Raw genomic sequence first — 24,100 nt, 5'->3', positions numbered from 1 at the left:
CATTTCTGGAGGTGCCCCTCTCTCCTGCTAGCCCCTCACCTTCACCTTCTGTCACCTCAACACAGGCATACCTTGTTTTATTGCTCTTTGCTTTATCGGGCTTCGCAGATAGTACATTTTTGGTTTTTTTTTTTTTTTTTTTTACAAAGTGAAGGTTTATAGCAACGTTGTGTGGAGCAAATCTAACAGCACAATTTTTCCAACAGCTTTTACTCACTTGGTGTCCCTGTGTCACGTTTTGGTAATTCTCAAAATATTTCAGACTTCTTCATCATTATTATATTTGTTAGGGTGATCTGTGGCCGGTGATCTTTGGTGTTATTATTGCAAAAAGATTACAACTGGCTGAAGGCTCAGATGATGGTTAGCATATTTTAGCAATGAAGTATTTTTAAACTAAGGTATGTATACACTGTTTGGACATAATACTATCGCACATTTAATAGACCACAGTATGGCATAGACATGAATTTTCTATGCACTGAGAAACCAAAAAATTCATGTGACTCACTTTATTGCAGTAGTTGCTTTATTGCAGTGGCCTGGAATTGAACCTGCAATGTATCTGAGATGCCTGTATAGTCCAGAGCTTAAACACCAGATGGAGTCAAGTTTCAGGGCTCACAACCTCTTTCTGGTTATGGTCCTGGGGAACTCTCTGTCTCCTCTGTAATATAGTGATAATAGTGATAATGGCCAAGTTCAGAGGGTGTCTTAAGATATGATTTAACTCACAATCATGACCTAGAAGAGTGTTAGCTCTCATTTCCCATTCTCACACCTACCCACTACAGACACCCTCTTTTCCTGGGCTGTCTTTCCTGGCCAAGCTGAGTTTTCATCTCTGTTAAAAGAATAACTCTTTTCTTGAGGGCCTGGTTTTAAATCTTCCAAGGTGATTATTGGGTGCACAACGAACTCTGACAATATGCTACTGAGAGAAACAGGATGATGACACTCCCTAGAACCAAAAAACGTCATTTAAAATTTTCTTAGTTTCTGAAGAGTGTTTAGAGTTTGTACTGCTTCATGGTTTTTTTCCTAGTAAGAATCTGAACTATTGTTCAAGAGCTAATCGGTATTTAGTAGCCCTCATGAACAGAAGCAATCTTCTCCCTCCCATGGAGACTTGGAGCTGGTCTCCCTAGAATTTATAGTCTAGTAGATTTGAACTGTTTAATACCGTAGCCAGCAGTCATATTAACTATTGAGCATTTGAAATGAGACCGGTCTGATCTGAAACCTACTGTTCGTGTAAAATACACATAAAAATTTGAGGATGTAGTATAGTTAACGCAAGTTCGTGGTTCGCATCTGCAAAACAACTCAGGAAACGTGCACCAGATACGGCTGCGTAGGTACTTCAGAGAGGAGCTAAAGCAGAGGATATGGGGGAAGGCCTGTCCCAGGAAGGCCCCATAGGGTCCGGCTCGGTTACAGCTGATAAGAAGAATCTAAAGTATCTTACGAATAGTTGTTATATTGCTAACATGTTGAAATAATATTTTGGATATATAGGGTTAAATGAAACATTGCTAAAATAATTTCACCTGTTTCTTTTTACTTGTTAAAAATGTGGCTCCTAGAGCTATAAACGGACACATATGGCAAACATATTTCTAACGGTCAGACCTAGTCCCACTGACAAAGAACAATTTGCAGAGATAAAATATTTATATTCTCCTTTGTAAAGTCCTTAAGGGCAAAGTTCCTGGAATCTTCACACATGCCAATGCAGCTACTGTTCTGACAGATAGACAGCATTTAGGAAATTGTCACCTCCAGGTTAAAACTCAAGGTTAAACATTTCCACTGAGTTTTAGGCTGAAGAATCATCTGTGAAGATACCTGACAAGGACAAAACGAGAGGAACCAACGTATGAGTCAAGACTGTGGGAAGATGTGCGAATAATTAAAGTTGAAACATTCTAAATCTCATTTTGAAAAATTTTCTCCTGAAGCTAGAAACATAACATTCAGAAGAGACACTCCAAACAAGGGGACTTGGTTGACGCTAGCAGGAACATTCAGCTCAGAGCCAACCGAAACTGGACGGAAAGCAGCCAAGAAATGGCATCTGGGGCTCGGCAGCCGAAACCTCTGGATTTCCGCTCTCCGGGAGCCGGCGGCGAGCTCGCCGCGGCGTAAGCGCCTCTGGACCCCCGAGCCCGGGGAGGCGCTGGAGCGCCCAGAGAGGGAGGAGGGAACCCGGTCCAGGCGGAGCAAAGCTCGTCGCCATGGCGACCGCCCGAGCCGCAAACAGCCCGGTGAGCGGAGCGAGAAGCAGCCCGAGCGGACGCCGGGGAGCAGCGCGGGCCGGCGGGCCCCCACCCGTGGCGTGTCCCCGCGGAGCGCCGGAAGGCAGCGCCATGGACAAGCTGGTACTGTGCGTGCTCGCTCCGCGCGGCTCCCACGCTTGGCCCGCCCCGCCACGGCACATGCGCGGCCTCCCAGCTGCCGGGTGCTCGCGGCTCCACGGGGTCCGCGCACGGGCGGCGCGGGCTTCGGTTGCGGGCTTCAGCTTCAGGGCGTGGGTCCTGAAAGCGCCTTCGTGAGCCTGAGGGGCTGGAGTTGTCGGGTTTTGAGTTTGGCGTGTTTTGCTCAGGATGCCAGGGCACTCATAAAATACAAAAGCCTAGGTTCAGGGACCACGTCTCCCCTTTATCTTCAAGTTGCTGCGGAAAGGCCACTAGTGTGCTGCGTCGTGGACCCAAGCAACCCTTGACCCATAGCGAGCATCAAATAGGTCCAGGTGTGGCGGAGGCAGCCCTTGTGGGAAGTTGTTGGCTGTAACTAGCTCTCATTAGCCCTTGGGTTTGGACAAAAGCCAGTGTTTAGTTTCCTTGGAGAGAGGGAGAGGGGTGAGGTGCAGAGGAAGCCCCATTGGGCAGTTTCCTGGTGTCTTTTACTTTTGCCTGAGTGCACAGCAGGTGAGAAAGGGCCGGAAAAAAACTCTGCATTTAAATCAGCGTTCGCTTCATTTGGCTTTGCTCGCTCTCTTAAATGAATATTGTGGAGTGGAAAAAAAAATCCAGGTACTTGTTTTTGCATTTATCTCCAAAAGTCATTCCTGCTCTTTGGAATTCAGGGAACGTCTAGCAGACTAAAGCTTTTCCTACAAACAAGAAACTAGGGACACGGAGGGGCTTTTGTACGCAGGAGGGCCCGGCAAGGTCCTACTCAGTTTCCATATAGATTTCTGTGGTTACATTATACATTTTATCATTTACACTATCTATAACTATATTACTATAGGCATATATTATGCTAATCAATAAAATATGCATCCTGTCATGATTTAATAAACATAAATTGTATTACTGACTTAATTAAGAGCAATGTATATAGTTTGTATATATAATACTTCAACTTTTTCCTCCCCTCTGTAGATATTTACCTTGCAGAAAATTACCTGTTTTATTCTTGTGAGCATCTTGCTATGGTAGACTCATATTAATATCTTATTTTCATATAACATGTCATAAATGTAAGGTCGGATCTTAACAAACGGCACCGCGAAACAGAGGAAAGCTTCAAGTGAGCTTTATTAGGGAGCGCTCCCGGGCGAGGTTCACTGGTCCGAGAGAAAGGGGCCAGAGAAGTCGCGTCCAGTACTGGATGAGGGGGATTTTTACTGGGGTAAAAGCAGAAGGCGGCTTGCAAGGGGAGGGGGTGGTTTGCTATACAGGGTAATTCCTTATTTGGTGAGGATACAGCAGGGCCAGGTGTTGGTTGGTCTGTTGTGGGGCGTAAGCCCATTTTCCCTTCCCGTCAGCCCCATTGTTTTCTGGGCAGGAAGTTAGAGTCTCTTGTTGATTCCCAGAACAGGTGAGGTCGTTATGTCCCAATGCCTCTCCTACCTCATACTGGTCGATGTTTTCTCTTACCCCCCGGGCCTCCTTTCACCCGGGGCCAACGGACCTTACAATAAATACTTGGACTCTACAGTATATCTACTTTGTGTTTCATTAAGACAAATACTCGTTAGTTCACTTTAATCTTTTTAGTGACTTTTACCCATTTTCTGTCCAGAAAAACAGACCCTGAAATGACAGATGGCATTGCAACTGCTAATACCTATAAACCAATGTCTTTTTTGTATTCCTTAATTTAAAATCCATATATTATATAATCTTACATAAATTTATCAAGTTTAACCCTGTAAGAATATAAAAATATGGCTATTAGCCTTATAGCATATTCTTATGTTTTATTAATTATGCTCACTTTAAGGCTGAAAAAAGTAGGCCACTAAAACAATATCATTCCAATTTTATAAAAATAAAAAAGTTATGTAAATATGTACAGAAAACAGACTAAAAGGACATATACCAAAATATTGATCTCTGGCTGGTGGCATTAAAGAGGATTTTAGTTTTCTTTTTTTTCCCTTTATTTAAAATTTTTCATAATGAATATACATATGGTAAATCTGTAAATATATATTTAAATATAAATTATCGGTATATATTTAAATTATATACTTAAGTAAAATGCAAACATTTTTAAATATATATATATATATATATATATATATATATATATATATACACACATACTCCCTGATGGCTTTCAGGGGAGGGTTTTTTTTTTTTGGCGGTACACGGGCCTCTCACTGTTGTGGCCTCTCCCGTTGCGGAGCACAGGCTCCGGACACGCAGGCTCAGCGGCCATGGCTCACGGGCCCAGCCGTTCCGCGGCATGTGGGATCTTCCCGGACCGGGGCACGAACCCGCGTCCCCTGCATCGGGAGGCGGACTCTCAACCACTGCGCCACTAGGGAAGCCCCTCGGGGGAGGGTTTTTAAAGGCAACAGTTGGGGTGAGGGATGCAGCTCATGGATTTTCTTCTGATTGGTTGGCGGTGAGGTAACAGGGTGATGTGTAGGGAATCTTAATCATCAGCCTTCTGGTTCCAACCAGTCTGGGATCTGCGTGCTTGCGGTCAGCATGTAGTCATCGTCCTCCACTTGTAGTCACCATCCTCCATCCTCCATCCTCCTCCACCTTAGTTTCTGCAGAACAATTCAAAGATACGTGTCAGATGGTTATGAATATCCCTTGAGGAGGGACAGGACTCTGTTTTAGGTGTCATTACTTTTCTTGCTTGACTGTTTTCCCTTTGTTTCTGCATTCCCTCACTTCCCTAATTAGTAACTGCTTAAGTCTGCTCTTTGGAACTCAGGGAAGGGCTAGGAGACTAAAGCCTTTTCTACAAACAAGAAATGGGGGACACGGAGGGTCTTTTGTACCCAGAAGGGCCCCACAAGTTCCTGCCCAGTTTCAATATGGATTTCTGTGGTTACATTATTTAGGAAAAATAAAAGCAAGTGGACACTGAGACATATAAACTGTTACAGCTGGGAAATGTGACGGTTGCGGAGCTTTCGATTCCCTGGGGAGGGCAGAGGAGCCGCTGTTCATCTCCCTTGCCTGAGGCTAGTATAGCATTAGGAAAAGGCTGCTATGAATAGGGCTATTTCGAGGAATTGGTTCCCGCTGCAGGAGAAATGTCAGGAGGAAGTTTACCTGTTACATTTTCTCTTTTAGTCATGCTAAGCTCTTTCCTGGCACTGAGCACCAAGGCTGTTTATTTATACCTCTCTGCTGTTTGCATTTGGCTTTACTCTTTGTAGCCTTACTTTTAACAAGCAGACACAAAAAGGCTGGAACAACTGCTGGTTCCTTACCTTGTTTATGAATAAAAATCAAGAGCTTCAGCTCGAGAGTAGACTGCCCACCAGGGAGGGGGGGTCAGCATTCAAGATGATGCCTGGATCCAGGTGTCCCTTCCCCTCAGGGCCAGGCCCACCGCATCACCAGGTCCCATGGGTGGTTTGTTGGTTAGAATCTGAATGAATGCTTTCTTTCCGTATTAACTCCTCTCTAGAGAAAATGCTTCGAGAGTCAGGCTGGGGTAGGAAAGATAGAATTAGAGGATACTTGAGCAGTTTGGTTCAATTCAAAACACATTGCCTTAAGTACCTGTTGTGTTTGGAGTACTGTGGAAGGGCTCTGGGGAATTTGACTTTCTTTTCTGTCTCCAGTTTTCCTCCCCTGCCCCTCACTTTGTTCCTTCATCTCTTCTTGCTTCTCTCCTCCTTCCTCCCTCCCTTCCTTCCCCTACTTCCCCTCCTACAGTATGTATCGCAGGCTTTCCTGTGGACCCTTTTCTCAAATTCTCCTTGATGATTTTGAAGTTCCCCTAACACTCACTACACAATTAATGATTATTCTCCCCTTTTCTTTGGGGACCAGATGACGTGAACAAATTGTGACTGCTGCCTCCTGGTTTTGAGTAACTTGGGTAAGTGATTTGGGCCTGTCTTGCAGGAGGTGGATTATACATATTGAGAAAGGAGGGTGAACATGTGATGCTTGTCAGATTCCTGACAAAGTTTATGTCTGCCCAGAGGTTATGCTATTTTAATAAGGCCATTTAGAGAAAGCCTGCCATTGCTCCTACCCCAGATGGCGGGGGTAGAATTATGATCGGGTTCCCATGGGCCAACATTTCTGCCCCAGGGGAGATAATATGAAGAGTCAGAATGTCTTCCTTTCTCGAAGCAGCCTCCAGGTTGGGCCAACAGGGCTTGGCTGTGGGATGTGGGCGAAGCCTCCTGCACCCGTCCCCAAGGGAGTGGTCATAGACTTCCTTGGACTGCTTGGACATTGGAAAAAATTAAAAAATCTTACTCTTGGAGGGCTGAACGCTGGGTGGGCTACTTCTGAACATTGTTTAGCTTATTTGGGTAAAGACTAAGAGTTTGTGATGCATTGGTGTCCTGGGGTGTCCATGTTATTGCTCATTACAAAGAAGCAAAGCAAGGCCTGGCCCAGAGGGAGCAGTCATCCCCGACGCTGGCAGCCTTCCCAGAAGAGGGTCGACCAAGTGTCAGGGGCTGTGTTGGGGACTCAGGAGACGTCTTGGCAGAAAGGTGGCTGTTACCTTTCAGATAAGGACCGGCTGGGCCAGGAGGAACCTTGACTTGGATTTGACATGCCTGCTTCACAATACATGATGTTCAGATAGACACTGAGCAGCGATATGAGAAGCATTTCCTTTCAGATGAGAGTGGAAGCTCTGGAAAGTTGGAGGTTCTCCTGGTTATCATGCTGCACATCAGGTCACCCCCAAACTTCGTGGCTTGAAATAGCAACAAGCGTATTATCTTTTCCAATTTCTGTGGGTCAGGAAGCCAGGACTGGGCTCAGCTGGGTGGCTCTGGCTTGAGGGTCCCTCCTATGGCGTTTGGGGCACTGGTGTAGCAGGAACTGGACGGGCATCTCTCTCTCTTCCTGTGTCTTAGGTCAGGCACGGCTAGTTTGAGACCCAGCTCCGCCTGGTCGGTCTCTCTGCATCGGCTTCCTCACAGCAAGGCGGTCTCAGGGAAGCTGGCTGCTTTCATAGTGGCCGAGAGCATCCAAGAGGAGAATTCCAGAGACCAAGGTAGAAGCGGCATCACCTTGATGACCTAAACACGGGAGTTACTTCTGCTGTGGTCCAAACAGTCACAACTTCCTCCCTCCTCACTTTGAGGGCGGAGACCCCACCTCTCCATGGGAAGAATGCCCACCTCTCATAAGGACACCAGTTTTATTGGACTAGGGCCCATCCCAATGACCTGGTCTTAACTTGGTACAATTTGCAAGGACCCTATATCCAAATAAGGTCATATCCTGAGGTCTTGGGGGACTTCAACATACCTTTTTTGGGAGGGACACACTTCAACACATATAACAGTGATAAAATGCATCAATCTATTATTAGTAATTTCCCTTTTAGTATGAATTCTTATGTTTTTCTTTAAAATATATAGTTTTAAATTTAAGAAGTAGTCAGTAGTCGTGGAAAATAAAAAAAACCCTTAAATGACATAAACAATTTAAAGCATGTCTTTATCCCAGTCCTGTCTACTAGCTCCCTCACTGGAAGCAGTCATGGCAGTAGTTGTTTTGGATGTCCCCTGAGAAACTTTTATGTACCTCAATGTTTTCATCTATAAAATGGAAATATTACCTTCCTCACAAGATAATGTTTAGAATGAAATGAGTTAGTAAATGTAAAATACAGTGTGAGAGAAGGCACTTAATAAATGTTATTCATTTTCCCAGCTTAGTGAGGATAGTCTAGAAGTGGTTTACAGTGAAACTAATGAAGGTTAGGTTTCAGGCCCCCCACTTGCACGGGGAGGACCCAGGAATGTGTTCAATGGATGTACGTTTTTGTACAATTTGCAGAAGTAAGGTATCTTAACTGCCATTGGTGAAGAACTGAGTAAGTCCCCTTCCATTTTAACTTCACCTTCATTCAACTTGCCCTGTTCTTGGGTGAAGTTGGAATGGCAACAGGCATTTTTAAGATGCAAGGGGAAGCTGAGTTGAGGAAACATTTCCTGTACGTTTGGGGGGATATATCAAAGAGCTAGCACAAATATATTTTGCTATATGTTTCTGCCATGCATTCCTCCTGCTGTGTCCACTTGGCCAGATTCATGACCTAAAGGTCCAGGGCTGGGGTCATGTTCAGTGTGAAGGTGTTCTGTGGTGCCCAGCTTGGAAGGATGGGCTCCATGGAGGAGAAACCAGGTTTGAAATGGATGCGCCAGAAGCTACTCTAGGAAAAATACTTAATCACCAAATGTGCCGAAAGCAGAGGATTGGGGTCTCATCCATGTCTGTTCAAAAATGCAAATTCTCTTCTGTCATGACTGTTCTTGGTAATGTAATAATATAATTGTAAACACAGTATACAGTTTTTTCCTTTATGATAGAAATTATGCAAAATAGAGTTGATCAGAATCCCTGTGTTTGTAGGGTACAAACCTGTAAACTGTACATAGCCAGTACCTCCGTCTGGAAACTTGCATGTTTTGAGTACCCCGTCTCTCCTTGATAAAAGACAAATTTCAATCATCCCTGCTGGAGGAAGGGCTAAATTATCTTTGTATTCACTCTATAGGAGACATTGCAAAGTTGTTGTAAGAAGAGGAGATCAAAGAGTTTTCGGCCAAAGCCATATCCCTGTCTATCTCTATGTATATCTATTTTGACATAAAAGTCTTCCAGGAAATTAGTACAAATAGTCTGTTATTTATTTCCTGGCTTTTGTGTTACCAGCCTTAAAAAATGTGTAATTTGTTATATTTTATTTTTTCTTTCTAGGTAAATATTCACTTTAATGCCTAATTTTGTGTTTATAATTCTGTTTTCTCTTTCTTAATGTGGGACCCCCCATTTGAGTAAACCTCAGACCCCACTAAATCGAGATCCACCCCACACTGGCCTAAGTAAGTGCTGTAATGGGTTACTTGGGAGCTCTTGGCTCTGGTGGAGGATGGGAGGGGAGAAGGAGAGAGGAGGTGGAAGGAAGGAAGGACGGAAGGGGCTAAAGACTAATTTTGCCTTTGTCCCAGTTTTCCCTCGGGCTGGCTTTGGTGGTGGGGCATCGGGCATCGGGCATCATTTGTTAAATGAACGTACTGTATAGCACAGGTGACTCTGCTCAATATTATGTAACAACCTAAATGGGAAAAGAATTTGAAAAAGGATACATGTATATGTATAACTGAATCACTTTGCTACACACCTGAAACTCACACAGCATTGTTAATCAACTAGACTCCAATATAAAATAAGAAGTTAAAGAAAAAAGCATGTTACATGTGCTGTGCTCTACAAGGCAATGTGGTGGACATAAAAGAAACTGAAGGTACGGGTCTTTGTTCTCAAAAAGGTTTAACCATCTCATTGGGAAGGCAAGCATGCCAAACACTGCTGAAAATCCTAAACAAGTTAAAATGAAAACCGACTCAGCAAAAAGTGCATGTGGTTACTCAGAATGCATGAAGAGCACAGGGGAATCAGTGTGGGCAAAGCCTGAAATTGGCCTCCATCAGCCACTCCAAGTCTTGTCTGAGGACGAGCGTGCGACCGGGAGGTCCTGGCATGTGGTCAGCCTACCTGCATTGATACGGGTTCGCTGCCACTCATGTGTGATGGACAGATGCTGCTGAAGATGGATTGTGACAATGAACCTGCACAGCTGTTCCAAGTGAACCTAAGGAGGCGAACAGCTAGCCATGCAGGGAGAAGAGATGTTCCAGGCAAAGCGGTAAGGGCAACAGACAGACAGCAACAGTCTTGGAGCAAAGAGGCGGAGCTGGGCGAAGAGCTGTCAAATGAGGTCCTTGCTCTCCAACTAGGTTACGACTCCTCTTCCATTGAAGTTCATAACTGGCGAAGACCGTCAGCCCTATGGTGACTCCTTTTAGTAATGATGAAGAATGGTTAAGCTTATTTTCCGTGTCATAGCCGACTTTGATTATACGTAGTTGTTGTGTCTGGGGTTAGGTATCTTTTCATGTTTGTAATGCGTAATGAGTCATTTTACGACAGGATACTACTCTTCTTTCTTCATGATATGACTGTTTTGCTGAAGTTTCTTATAGTCATGATTTTAAAGGTCTACCTTTAATGTATACTATTATTTCGACCATTTCAGAACGGATGATAGTACTTTTCCAGGAAGGCCTGTGTACATAATTAATTATATCAATGGTGGAATTCCTTTTGAGGGAGGAAATTGTCTTTGTTTGGGAAAAACAAACTCTTGTTAAGTCACTAGAGATAGGAGATGAGACCTGAGGGCAAAGCCAGAACAACCCAGGAGAGGAGCTTACAGCAGGCTCGCTGTCTGGGTGGGTGAGGGGTGGAGGAGAGATGGAGGCTGGACGAAGGCTGGGGGATCCCTGCAGATGGGGGCTGGGTCAAGTGCAGTGGAAGAGTCATGGGAAAATCCCCCAGGTGAGGGATGAGCAGAGAGCCTGAGAGTGGGAATGCCCAGGGTTCACTGGGAAACTGTCTTCCCCCTCTTGCTCTACGGGGTCTGCTCTATTCACAAGCTCCTTTGTTGTTTCCTAGAATTTGAGCAATGGGCTGCGTTGTACATCTGGACCCCGAGAGGAAGGACCTCAGAGCTGGGGTTATCTTGAGCCCTTCAGCACCTTGGGGGTCTACTGAAGTCTTGGAAACGGCATGGAATGGGTGCTCGGCCAGGTTCATCTAGACCCCAAGAGGCTAGGGCATCACAGCTGGCTTCTGCGTACCTTACTGCATGGGGGTGTGACTGTTAATTAGCAGAGCTGATTCCAGAACCACTCATGCAGCAAATCTCTTTCTGTAGCCATGCTCATGCTTTTCAAATTTTTTTTGAGGATGGACTATAGGATTCATTTTATTTTTGCCCTTATGCTATTAGGGGAAACACCTATGTCTGTCCGTGTCTAGCCCCATGCTGAGTAGATTAGGCAATTATAAAGGTTTATTAACTGAGTAGTCTTTTCATGAGATTCAACTCTATGTCATCTCTATTTTGTTACCTTCACAGTTGATAATAAAGTGGGTGGAATATTTGATTTTCTTTTTGCTGAGAAAATTCATCTCAGAACGCTTGGGTATTTAGTATCCTTTTCCCAGGCTTCCGGAGACCTAGAAGCTTAAAAATGAGAAACCCCGCCCAGTCCCTTCATCTACCTTGAAAATATGTTCCACCTGCTTAAAGAGAAAATTTAGAGTAATGAAAGCACAGCATATTTAACTTCTTTAGGAACTTGTTGTAGCACCTGCATCATGGTTATATTTCTTCATTAACTCCATAATGACTTTGGGACCTAATTTTATCTTTGTTAGAATTCTAGATTTCCATTTTAAATCTAAGCATGTGTAGACAGACACTGCTAAGGAAAAAAGTAGGCGCCCACTGGCCCTTCATTTGAGGACCTTAGTCATGCCCTCTGTTTGTGACTCCCCATTTCCCTCTCATTGGCTTATATACACTTTAAGGGTGTTAATGAATAACAGAAATAGATTTCCACTTCTCAAAAAAGAGCTTTGGTGTTTCTGGGATAATTAAGGCATCTGAAGAAGTAACTGGGTCATTACCTAGCGGCCTCCATAGTGACAGTTGGTTTAGGAGAGGTTGGTTAAGTTTCATCCTGGGAGTTTTAGTTATGTTTTGGTAACTATGTAGTAATATATGCCCAGTGCGCTAATATTTTAAATTTACCATAAAGATTTAAAAATGGCTAATAGGGCTTCCCTGGTGGTGCAGTGGTTGAGAGTCCGCCTGCCGATGCAGGGGACACAGGTTCGTGCCCCAGTCCGGGAAGATCACACATGCCGCGGAGTGGCTGGGCCCGTGAGCCATGGCCGCTGAGCCTGCACGTCCGGAGCCTGTGCTCTGCAACGGGAGAGGTCACAGCAGTGAGAGGCCCGCGTACTGCCAAAAAAAAGGCTAATAATGTATTCCTACTTTCTTGATCTCCTTTTAGTACTGGGAAATAACATTAGATGGCAGTGGAATACTGATGACTTGGCAGTTCTTTATTAAGTATGTTACATAAGTCCAGCTCCATTACAAGGGAATCCCCCCAGATAGAGGATAGAGAGATGTATTCTTGCAGTGGAATTTCTTCAAAATAGATGTTTAAAGTCAAGTTTTAAGGCCACTGGCACCAAAGAAGTAAAACAGGGCCTAGCACGTGGTCAGTAAATGAATAAGTATAAAGAGTTTAGGTTAAATATTCATCTGTTTTGGACAAAGTCTTAAGAGCAAAGATAGGTGCAAATGATCTTTTAAAACAGTGATACAGAACTTCCCTGGTGGTGCAGTGGTTGGGAATCCACCTGCCAATGCAGGGGACATGGGTTCGATCCCTGGTCCGGGAAGATCCCACATGCTGTGGAGCAACTAAGCCCATGCGCCACAACTACTGAGCCTGCGCTTTAAAGCCTGCGAGCCACAACTACTGAAGCCCACGTGCCTAGAGCCCGTGCTCCGCAACGAGAGAAGCCACCGCAATGAGAAGCCCGCGCACCACAACAAAGAGTAGCCCCTGCTCACTGCAACTAGGGAAAGCCCGCGCGCAGCAACGAAGACCCAACGCAGCCAAAAATAAATATATAAAATTAAAAAACAAAACCAAAAAACCAGTGATACAGAAATTCTGAAAAGAGATATCATGGGTTTTCCTTCATTCTCACCTTTATCTCCATCCTCCTCTGGATTTCTTAAATGTGCTATGTGCAATTCTGTGGGTCATCTGGGAATTGGGTGGATTTTTAATTTTTGGTCTTGATGCACGGCTTGTGGCTTGTGGAATCTTAGTTCCCCGACCAAGGACTGAACTGTTGCCCCCTGTAGTGGAAGTGCAGAGTCCTAACCACTGGACTGCCAGGGAATTCCCTGGGTGGATTTTTCTGATTGAGGTCTGATGGACATGGTGGGAGTAGTGTGTTCATTGGGGGAGAGTGGGGGTAATCAGTCATCTTGTGCAGAACATTGGGGTTTTGGAGAATTCCAGGCTCTTCACAGCTGCTTAGTTTAGCTCAGCAATTCCTGTTCCTGCAGCTCCAGTAGCAACCACCACCCAGCCAATCTTTGGTGGATGCAGACCAGACAAACCGTTCGTTCTGTGGAGTAGAGAGCTCCTTTGAACAATTATTTGAAAACAACTTAATCCTTGACTACTTAAAAAATATCTGTTTCCTGGAAGCTAGGTACCTGGGTGAACTGAATGGGCAAATGAACATCTGTGGCATTCCTTGGGGGTTTGTTACGCTACCTTGCAGCTTCTGGGGCTTGGGTCTTCATCACCTAAACAGCACTTGCTTTATTTATAGTAGGATTACTTTTTAACAAAGTCTGTTAATTCCTGCTCTGTGTACTGGAGGATATTGCGGTGACATAAAGGATTTTGCTGAATGCTTGTTACATATAACACTCAAACTTCTTCTTCTTTTTTTTTTTTTTTGTGGTATACGGGCCTCTCACTGTTGTGGCCTCTCCTGTTGTGGAGCATAGGCTCCGGACGCGCAGGCTCAGCGCCCATGGCTCACGGGCCCAGCCGCTCCGCGGCATGTGGGATCTTCCCGGACCGGGGCACGAACCCGTGTCGCCTGCATCGGCAGGCGGACTCTCAACCACTGCGCCACCAGGGAATCCCCAACACTCAAACTTCTCTACCAGATTTAATCCTGACTGTTTTTAGAGATAAGGACCCATTCACCACTTTTTGCAGATGATATTTGCCTGAAGTCTGCACCTAGAGACAGAGGATAAGAAAGAAATAGTTCTCTTCTTGTGTTGAGGCTTTGTGAGTTTCAGCATATGTCTGTGACCCCTTCCTCGCCATGTCAACCACAGTAGTAGAAAAACGAAGAGCTCCCGCACCCTGCCCGTCTCTTTTCTGTCTTCTCCTTCCCCTCCTTTCTCTCACCCTCTTCCTCATCCCTCCAGGATTCTTCGTGCTCCCGTTTCCTCCTCTCCACCTCCACCTCTCCCCTTGTCCTTCCGGTCCTCCAAAGCACATGAAAAGCATGCATCTAGGGGAAAGGGAACAGTTCAGACGAGTGAGCGCTTTCCCTTCTTACACAGAGCCCAGCAGAGCAGGCCCCCAACTGGCTGGTTGGTTTTGGCGGCAAGATGTCATTGGTTCATTTTCAGACCTGGTCTTGAAGAAGACAAACTTAAAGAGTGTGAACTCATATTTAAGGTTTGACATAGTTTCAGCTTGGGTATTATGCCTTTTCCCCCTGTTTTACAAGTCCGTTTTCTTTTACATGGTTCAAAAAAAAAATGATGACTTTCGTGCTGGTCAGGTTGAGGCATGCTCTGGAGAGGCAAAGTCCAGACTTGTTTAGGGTAGAGAGGTAAATCCAGCCGCTGGACGCTGGTGGTGCTCTGAGAGGGGAGCTGCCAGCACGAAGTATTCAGAAAAGAAAATGAAGAGCCTCTTGTTTAAGACAGTTTATTTGCATGATTCTGAATTCCTGCAGTGAATTTATTCAGGATTAGCCACTTCAATGTTACCTGTTTTTCTCAGTTTATATTTTTCCTTTTAGATTCACTTTGTTATACAGCAGAAACTAACACAACATTGTAAAGCAATTATACTCCAATAAAGATGTTAAAAAAAACAGATTTCTTTTAAAAATAAAATTTTAGAGGCATTAAATGGTTTTTAATTTTTTTTTTTTTAAAGCAAACGTGTATTGTTCCCTTGGGACAAACAGTTTCCTCCCTTTCTTCTTTGCTTCCTTCCTTTTTTTTTTTTTTTTATCCTCTCTCTCTCTCTCTCTCTTTCTTTTGAAAATTAGTTTAACAACACAGAATCTGGAGCCAGATTTCCTGGGTCTGAATCCTAGCTCCAGCACTCATTAGCTGTGTAACCTCCAGTAGGTAACTTGACTTCCCTGTGCATCAGTGTTTTAACCTGTAAAAATGGGGAAAGTAACAGTAACTACTTCATAAGTAAGTTGTGAGGATCTGGTGAGTTGTTATTTATAAAGTGCTTAGAACAGGGCCAGGTAGAGAGTAATGGTAGGAATTAAAATAAAAATAAGACAGAGGTAAACCTAGGAAGTACAGAGAAGCAAAAAAAAAAAACCCATAAAAATAATTAAGCCAACCTCTCAGTCTCAGAAGTAATCACTGTCAATAGTCTCTCCCTCTGTCCCCACATACATGTATATGTAATTTATTTCTAATTAAAATTTTTTTTTTTTACAAAAATTGATTCATACTCTTTCAGAGCCCTATTTCTTTTCGTTTTATGACACATCATAAACATATCTCAATTTCATTAAAATGCCTCTTTTGCGGTACACGGGCCTCTCACTGTTGTGGCCTCTACCGTTGTGGAGCACAGGCTCCGGACGCGCAGGCTCAGCGGCCATGGCTCACGGGCCCAGCCGCTCCGCGGCATGTGGGATCCTCCCGGACCGGGGCACGAACCCGTGTCCCCTGCATCGGCAGGCAGACTCTGAACCACTGCGCCACCAGAGAAGCCCTAAAATGCCTCTTGAACGTGATTTCTCATGGATGTGTCGAATTCCATCATATACCTCTACAGTAAGTTATTTTACGGATCTCTTATTATGAAGCTGGGAATATTTTTGTCGTAAACTGTTTCCCAAATTAATAATTAAAAAAATACATATGCTGTTGTTATCACAATATCCCTATGCCTCTGCTCCCACCTGCAGGCATCACATCCTCCACCCACTGGCACCCCCTGCTCCCAGCACTTTCTATCTTCTCAGGCCTCCATTTTCCCTGGCTTCATTTGAGAAATGCTCTTTAGGAGATATTTTTTTGTTATCAAAACACCTTATTTAAACAGCAAACACCTAATGGATGAAGATATGGTATATATATATATATATATATATATATATATATATATATATATATATATATATATACACAATGGAATATTAGCCATAAAAAGGAATGAAATAATGCCATTTGCAGCAGCATGAATGGACCTAGAGATGATCAGACTAAGGGAAGTAAGTCAGAAAGAGAAAGACAAATATATGATATCACTTATACGTGGAATCTAATAAAAAATACAAATGAACTTATTTACAATATAGAAGCAGGTTTATATGTATCGAAAACAAACTTATGGTTACTAAAGGGGAAATGTTAGGGGGAGGGATAAATCAAGAGCTTGGGATGAACACACACACACTACAAAATATAAGATAGATGACTAACAAGGACCTACTGGATAGCACAGGGAACTCTACTCACTATTCTGTGATAACCTCTGTGAGAAAAGAATCTAAAAAAGAGTGAATACATGTATATGTTTAACTGAATCATTTTGCTGTACAACTGAAACTAACAACATGGTAGATCAACTATACTCCAATAAAATTAAAATATTAAAAAGAAAACCAGCAAACACCGATACCCCTTCAAAGTAAAGTAAAACAAAGCAAAGCCCTCATCAAACACTATAATAATGCCTCCCGCCAAAGAGTAGGAAGCTAATGGAGCAGCAGGAAAAAAATACAGCCCCTGGACAACTATAATGTTCTCTATGCTCTATGTTTATCCTACTTTTGTATTATCTATAATAAAACAATTCTCAACTTTTTAAATTTAGACAGTTCTTACATTCTCAGGTTATTGCAAGTAGATCTTTATTTGTCAAATAGCGAAGTCTTAACAACCAGAATAAGGGCAGAGCCAAGCCTGGAGTGTCTCTTTTAGGTAAAGAATCCAAGGGATGGTTAAGCTCTCCATCTAGTGGCTGCCCAGGAAGTGGCTTCCTTGAATCTGGCCTTTTTCAGTTCTGGTTTCTGTGTAACAGGCTTATCACGATGTGTTCATTTTTCTCCAGGCAAAGTAGTTATTACTTGAGAAGTCCCATTGAAGCATCTCATTAAATTCGCTCATATCTGGTATAGAACGAGGCAGTAAACTTAGTTCATTTGCTAATAGGATCTTTCCCTTCATTCTCTTGTGTGGGAAATCGATTGCTGATCTGTTACTACGGCAACGCTCAGTGGAACCCACTTACAGGGGGATAAATTGCTTCATGTCTCCTGTCCAGCTACTGTAGTATCCTATTTCATTTTCAGTTACTGAAAAGAAAACTAGCCAGGAATTTTTCGTCTCTACCATGTTCAGCTTCTAACTTGACCATAGACCTCATTTAAATCAAGAACATCTTGGAATGAGTTCCCTAAAAATGCAGAGCCGGGGCATGGATTTGTGTTACCAATTTGTTAGGAGTGCGGTCCCAGGAAAGCAGGCATTGAGGGGAAAGAGGAGTGAGGGAGGGAAAGAGGGAAAACCTAGGAGGGTGTGTTATTTAGCTGGATGCTTCCAGGTAGCAGTCTGGTGGGACTCTTCGCCACGAGGCCGCTGGGAGCATGAGGCTGGCCATGCAGCAGGAGGGGGAAGGGAGAACTTGCCTTGTGCTGTACTTTCCCACTGGTGAACGTTTGCTTCATCGACATTAATTAATTCCCTTTTTCTTCTGGTTGTGCGTCATGGGTGACAAGCAGATTCCAGGTGTCTTGTGGCAACAGGGAAACCTTGGGCAGGAGGTGAGGGGCATACAGTCTGGAAATGAAGCAAGAATTGTTGTGGGCCGTGTGTATGCAGAGGTGGTCAGCGCCCACCCAGAGTTGGATACAAAGCCACAGCTGGGCCAGAACAGGTGGTCCAGGACCTCAGAGACAGGTGAGGCTGAACGGATGAGAGGTGGTGCTTGAAAGTGTGGGACTCAGCGACCTTGTTTAGTGTGTTTAGCCCAGATTCTGCTCATGGGAGCCCATCAAGGAACTAAATAAATGTTGGTTATGGATTTTCATATATTTTTTAGTAAATGCTTCCTGTAAGATTCCTTCTAATGGTGATATCGTGCATAGATTAGGATCCTTTTGGTTGCAGAAACCTAAACCAATGAAAGCAGGGAAGGGTTAAAGCCCAAGTGGCCAGGGTTGCCCTGGGGAATCACAGTGTGGGCAGCAAGGAGGCTGGATTTGAGAAAAGGACAAGAGTCAGGACTGGCAAGTACCCTGGACTCTCGTCTCTGCACACGTGGGGTGTTTGCTTCACTCTTGTCCATCTCTTTCTCAAGACCGGCTTTGTTTGTGTCCATAGTCTGCGTGAAGGCATGGCATTTTGTTCGGAGGGGATCAGGGAATAAGGAGGTGCAAGGTCACTGGGAGCAGAGATGGAAGAGTGCCCTTCACACTGGCTTTCCTAGTGAAGTCGAGAACTGGGGGCTGCAGAATGGAAGCCTGGGCTTGAAGACAATTGCATGAACAAGCAGAGGCTGAGGAGTTACAGCTCCTCAAATGGTGCTAGAAATCCCTACCCTTCACCTTAATTAATGATTCCTAGAGTTGCAGTTAATGAGCCATCCTATCAAGACAGCTAGCGTGAGTGACACTTTATAATCAAACATTTTCAAAATGCCACACAGCTTAGCAACAGAATTGCTTGGAGAGTAGCCCCATCTTGTGGAGAAGCCTAAAAATATTTCAGTGACTTACTGCTCAAGGTTAAGGAATTGAAGCCAAATGCATTTGAATTTTAATATTATTACCCTTTTGGGAAAATACCATCAAATTTTATGTAATCAGACCAGTACATTTTGTGTGAAACTTATAGATGTTATTTTTCATAGGTGATGAAGTTATTTCAGCAAATGATACTGACTCTAATTGCACTCATTTCTTAAACAAAGTCTAGATGGCTTACCTTTAATTTCCTGCACAAAGCATTATTGTCATGATTCTACTCCACTCGCTTATGTGAATTCTAAGCAAATCAAGGATGATTATGATTAGCTTGGACATGAATAAAGATTCCTATAAACTCGAGGAGGCTGGGTAAACCATCTAAGGATAGAGCAATGAAACAGAGCTGGATGGATGAGAAGGTTTTGTGTTAATGTAGTTGAAACTCCCTCTGTTTTTCTAGAAGTTTAACAATGTCATGAAATGCAGCAGATGGCTAGATTTTCTTTCTCTAGGTATGGTTAATATTAAGGAAAGGGCTGAGGTAGGATGCAGAACCACTTCTTACTAGAGAATCTTAGACCAACTCTTCACCTTCAAATGTGCAAAAAGACCATAAACAAGGAGCCCTGAGTTCTCGTCCTGGCCAGTCACCACCTGCCTCCCTCATCTGGGGGAAGCGACTGAACTTCTCCAGGGACCAGTTTCCTAATCTGTCCTGCGAGGAAATTGATCTTGTAAGATTCCACCTTTCAGGTTTAAGCGTAGGAGCAAACCGGAAGCATTGCGCGATGCTGCCCGCCCCCCCAAGAGGCCCCACGCGTGGGTTGTGAGAGAGGAGGTGGTGCCTAGGTGCCCAGGTGTAGCTGCCCCGGGAATGTGAGCTCCCTGCTCACGGAACTTACCTGTGCCTTCCGGATCTGGTGGACAGTCATTGCAAAAGCCCACATTTATGACCTGAAGGATCAGAAAACACTGGGTTTATGAGGGGAATTTCAGGTACCATGGCACTTGGAGTTTCTACCGGCCCCAGTAGCAAGCTAGGAGCTGTTTCAGGAAGAGAAGAGTTATTTCCAAAGCGGGCAGGGGGCCTCTGCTATGATTTTCTTCCCAGGCCTCTATGCAGCATTCCATCTTCCCCAGGAGCTTCAAGCTGGGTCAGAGGGTCAGAGGGGCTTGCACCAGATGGAGCCGTGTCTTGCTCTAGGCTCCCTGCGCCCCGACTCAGAGCTGGAAGCGTTATACATTACTATGTCCATGGCAGGAGCAGTGCCCCCCAATATGGGATATATCGCTTCCAAAAGCCAAAGAGGCTCAACAACACTTGTGCTCCTTTCTAGGTCAAGAAATCATCTTTGGAAACAGCAGCTGTAATTAGAGTCAATCTCTGATTAAGCTTATTTCGTGTTGTTCAGAGCTTCTCGCCCAAGAGCAGTTTTGTCCCCCAGGGGGCATTTGGTAATGTCTGGAGACAACATCGCAACTGGAGAGGGTGTGCTACTGCCACCTAGTGGCTAGAAGCCAGGGGTGCTGCTAACCGTCCCACAGTGCAAGATTTATCCACCCCAAATAGCAGGAGGGCCAAGACTGAGAAGCCCTGCTCCAAAGTCATCTGTCTTGAGACAGGTACTGGTAGAAGAGGAGGATTGGAAGGGTTTGCGGTGGGGATTGCCACCTGCACCTGTCACAGCTTTGACAGTGGCACCGCTTTCTGTTTTCAGTGGGAGAGGATGTTCCAGGAGGATCTATACCTGGAAAAATGGAGGGTTCTGTCATTTGCCAAGGATGTCTGTTCCGATGATACACTTAGGCATTGTGGAAGCAACCACTGGATGAGTTCAGTTGTCCATTGGCTCACAGGATGAGTCCGTGTATCCACTGGGTCCACTGGAGAGAGACTTGGAGTCAAACACCATTTATCACTAACCCCAGACTCCCCTGCTTTGACTGGTGGCCCACCATGGCATGCTTTGCCAGCTCAGAGCAGGATTCACTAATTTCCAAGGGTCTGGGAATCTCCTTTCCCCGGTGCAGTTACCTTGCTCAGTGGCTGCCACCCTACAGCGCTGTATTCTTTACATTCCCCGTAATTGTTAATTGCAGGAGACCTTGGGGTTTCTAAGGCCATGGCCTCCAACGTCGCTTCATTCCGGACCACTACAAGTGACTATCTAAGTAACTGCTTTGCCACTGTGTGCTGTGACTGTTAGTGTCCCCGTGTCTGAAAGCATCTGGATACAGGTAGCCAAGCTCAGATTCCACATTCCTGTGAGGAGCTGTTGCCTGAATTTCATTTCTGGTACCATTTGCTCGGTCATTGTTCTCAGTTATAGACATCAGCATCCACTTTCCTGTTTAAAGTGCAAAGGACTTTATCAAGGGGTTCAGCTGTCACACTGAATCGAGTGTGAAGTTTTGAACAAAATAAACAGTATAAAATATAAAAATAAGCAGCTGAGCTTCCAAAGCCACACCACAGAGCTGGGCCACTAAAGGAAACGTGGCGTCTACTTGATCAGTGAACTGCCAGCCTGGTCCTGGTCCCATGGCCACATCACCTCTGCCGTAATTTGCACTAGCAAAGTGGATGTCTCACACCCTACCTCCCGCCAGAGCTTGGTCTGATTCAAAATCTCATGCAAGTTCACCTGATGGGAAGAACCTAAATGACGTATGGATCCCTAGCTGCAAGGGAGCTGCAAAGGGGTCTGGGAAATGTAGTTTTTAGCTGTCAAGTTACTACAGAACAAAAAAAAAATACTAGAAATGGATTGGCATGGATGTTGAATGAGTGAATCTTCGATATCCACTGCAGAATACAAGATGGAATTTTAGACAAGGCTGAAATTCGGCAGATACATACTGGTACAGCCATACTAATTGTTGAAATGTTGGGTACCTCCATTCCATATGGTAAGTAAACCCTTGCTTCTGAACTCTCAAGGGCCCCGTTGTTGCCCTGGGTACTCTCTGTCCCCTCACTGGGAGTCCATGATTCTTCTCCATTATCCAGCAATTTAAAGACTTCCGCCTGGGCAGAGCTGTAGACTGGCATCTCTTCTTTTTGTTGGTGCCCAAGTCCATCCCCTAAAGTTCTGCCTCTTGGATGCCTGCTATTTGCCCCCTCCCCATGTAGACTCCAGAGGGTCAGTCTGTGCTCCATCAATACTCCCCATGTCCTGGGAAGTCCCAAGGGAGCCTGCCATTCAGCCATCCTAGTCTGTACCAGCCTCCTAACCACCTAGACACGCTTTCCATGGCTTCTGGGTCATCCACATGCCTCTCCCAGTGGGCTCAGAGGTGATGGGGAAACAGTGAATGGTGGTGGTAGCATTGGCACCCCAATGGGCAAACACCTGGTGCCCATCTGGCCCATGAAGCGGTGGCTGTGCACTCTTGTAGAAACTGGTCTCCTTAGGACTTTGGCTGTAAGGAAGCCAGGGAAAGAGTGTGAGTGGCAATGGGGGCCACCCAGGCACTGATGTGGAGTGTCAGTCTCCCTGGACATCATGGGTACTCCTGAGGCTGGAGAGAGACCCTAGAGGATGCATGGGACTTGTGTGTGTGGTATGGGGCCAGGGAAGTTGCTTTTCAACATCCCTGGAAAAGTCATTAAAACCCCTCAATGCCAATGCCAACCTATCATAGGCATTAACGAATATATATATATCTATCTCACTGCTCTGTGCCAAACATGTTCTAAAAGAAAATTAATTTGGGTACTATAATTAGCATCCTCTTCCCCCCACCATTTTATGAAGGAGAAAACTGAAGCATAGAGAAGATACTTTACACCAAAGTTCTACAGGAGGCAACCCAGCCTAGAGCCATCCCTCTTACCCACACCACTGCACCATCTCTCACAGAACCTGAATGGTTGGGTTCGACCTTAAATACGACATGCCAGCAAACACCCTGAAGACTTAGTTGTTTGTTAGTTTCCTACTGCCGCTGTCACAAATGACCACTAACTCGGTGACTTAACCCACATTTCTTCTCATACAGTTTTGGAGGTCAGAAGTCCAAAGTCCATTTCACTGGGTAAAATCAAGGTGTTGGCAGGCATTCCTTCCGGATTCCAGGGTGAATCCATTTCCTTTCCTTCTGTGGTTTCTCAAGGTCACTTGCATTGCTTGGCTCGTGGCCCCCTCCTGGCATTGTTCCAACACCCCGTCCTTTATCACATCAACTTCTCTCTTGAGTCTGACCCTCCTGTTTCCTGCTTAGACAGACCCTTGTGATGACAGTGAGCCCACCTGGATAATCCAGGATATCCTCTCCCTTCCCCGGGTCCTTAGTTTATTCACCTTTGCGAAGTCACTTTTTTCATGTACGGTAATTCATAGGTTTGCGGGTCAGGACATGGACGTTTTTGGGGGCTGAATAATGATATTCAGCCTACCACTGTTGTTAGCGGAGATTTTGAATATGTAAGAATCTCAGTATTAGGAGGGCTAGGAAAATTTTGAATATATTTGCCATTAATTCAGTAGAAACTGGGTGAATATCCAGCCCTATGAATAATAGAGCTGATATTAAAAATTCTCCAAGACTATGCCACTTAATGACTATCAAATCAATGGGGGAGATTTATTGGAAGATTATTGATTATATCAAATAATGCGTTAGACCAGATATGTATTTTAAGCTGATGTGCTATAAGACCTTGTTGTTTTATAATATATATAATTTATTTTCTCTAGAGATAAAAGGGAAAGTATTAAAACATCCAATTTATATGTTGGTTTATATATTGATTTTTTTTCGTGTATAGGTTGTTAAATATTATTAATATACCCCCAACAATAAATGCTTGAAGGGCTCAGTCTAGTAGAGGGGAGAGAATTATCTGAACACACGATTACATTACATTGTGCTGTGTGCAAGCATGGAAGGGTGTAAGGATGGAGAACAGCGGGTGACGTTGGGGAAATCTTTCCTAAGGTGAGTCCTAAGCAAGTTGGAAGCAAAGAATAGGAACTTAGCAAATGGACAAGGCACAGGGCATTTTTCCCAACATAGGAGGACTGGTACCAGACAGGTGTTTTGGACATTGTGGTGTAACTAGAGCAGATGGTATAAAAGGGTGTAGAGAGAGGGGGTTTGGGGTGAGGAAGAAGCCTGGGACCCCAAAGCAACAAGACAGTGTGATTTCTGTTCACTTCACAATGTTCACATTATTCTCTCACATCAGATAGATACTTCTCAATCCTTCTCCTGCTTGGACTCCATGTCAATTTAAACACTGTAAACGATTAAAAACATTTTTTATA

The 24,100-nt window shown here is 44.4% G+C and overlaps 1 protein-coding gene across 1 annotated transcript in view; it reads left to right on the top strand.

Moving 5' to 3' along the window:
- The first annotated feature begins 2,361 nt into the window (after positions 1 to 2,361).
- The window catches only part of DNAH5 (dynein axonemal heavy chain 5), a 273,908-nt gene continuing 252,169 nt past the window's right edge, over positions 2,362 to 24,100 (top strand). The window contains exon 1 of the mRNA XM_030856579.2: positions 2,362 to 2,381. Coding sequence (XP_030712439.2) covers positions 2,370 to 2,381 — 12 coding nt within the window. The 5' untranslated portion in view covers positions 2,362 to 2,369. The remainder of the gene's footprint in view (positions 2,382 to 24,100) is intronic.

This window comes from Globicephala melas, chromosome 3 (genome assembly GCF_963455315.2).
Source record: "Globicephala melas chromosome 3, mGloMel1.2, whole genome shotgun sequence".
Taxonomy (NCBI): domain Eukaryota; kingdom Metazoa; phylum Chordata; class Mammalia; order Artiodactyla; family Delphinidae; genus Globicephala; species Globicephala melas.
Note: the sequence above shows the minus strand (reverse complement) of the source record. Positions and strands in the feature narration are given on the sequence as shown.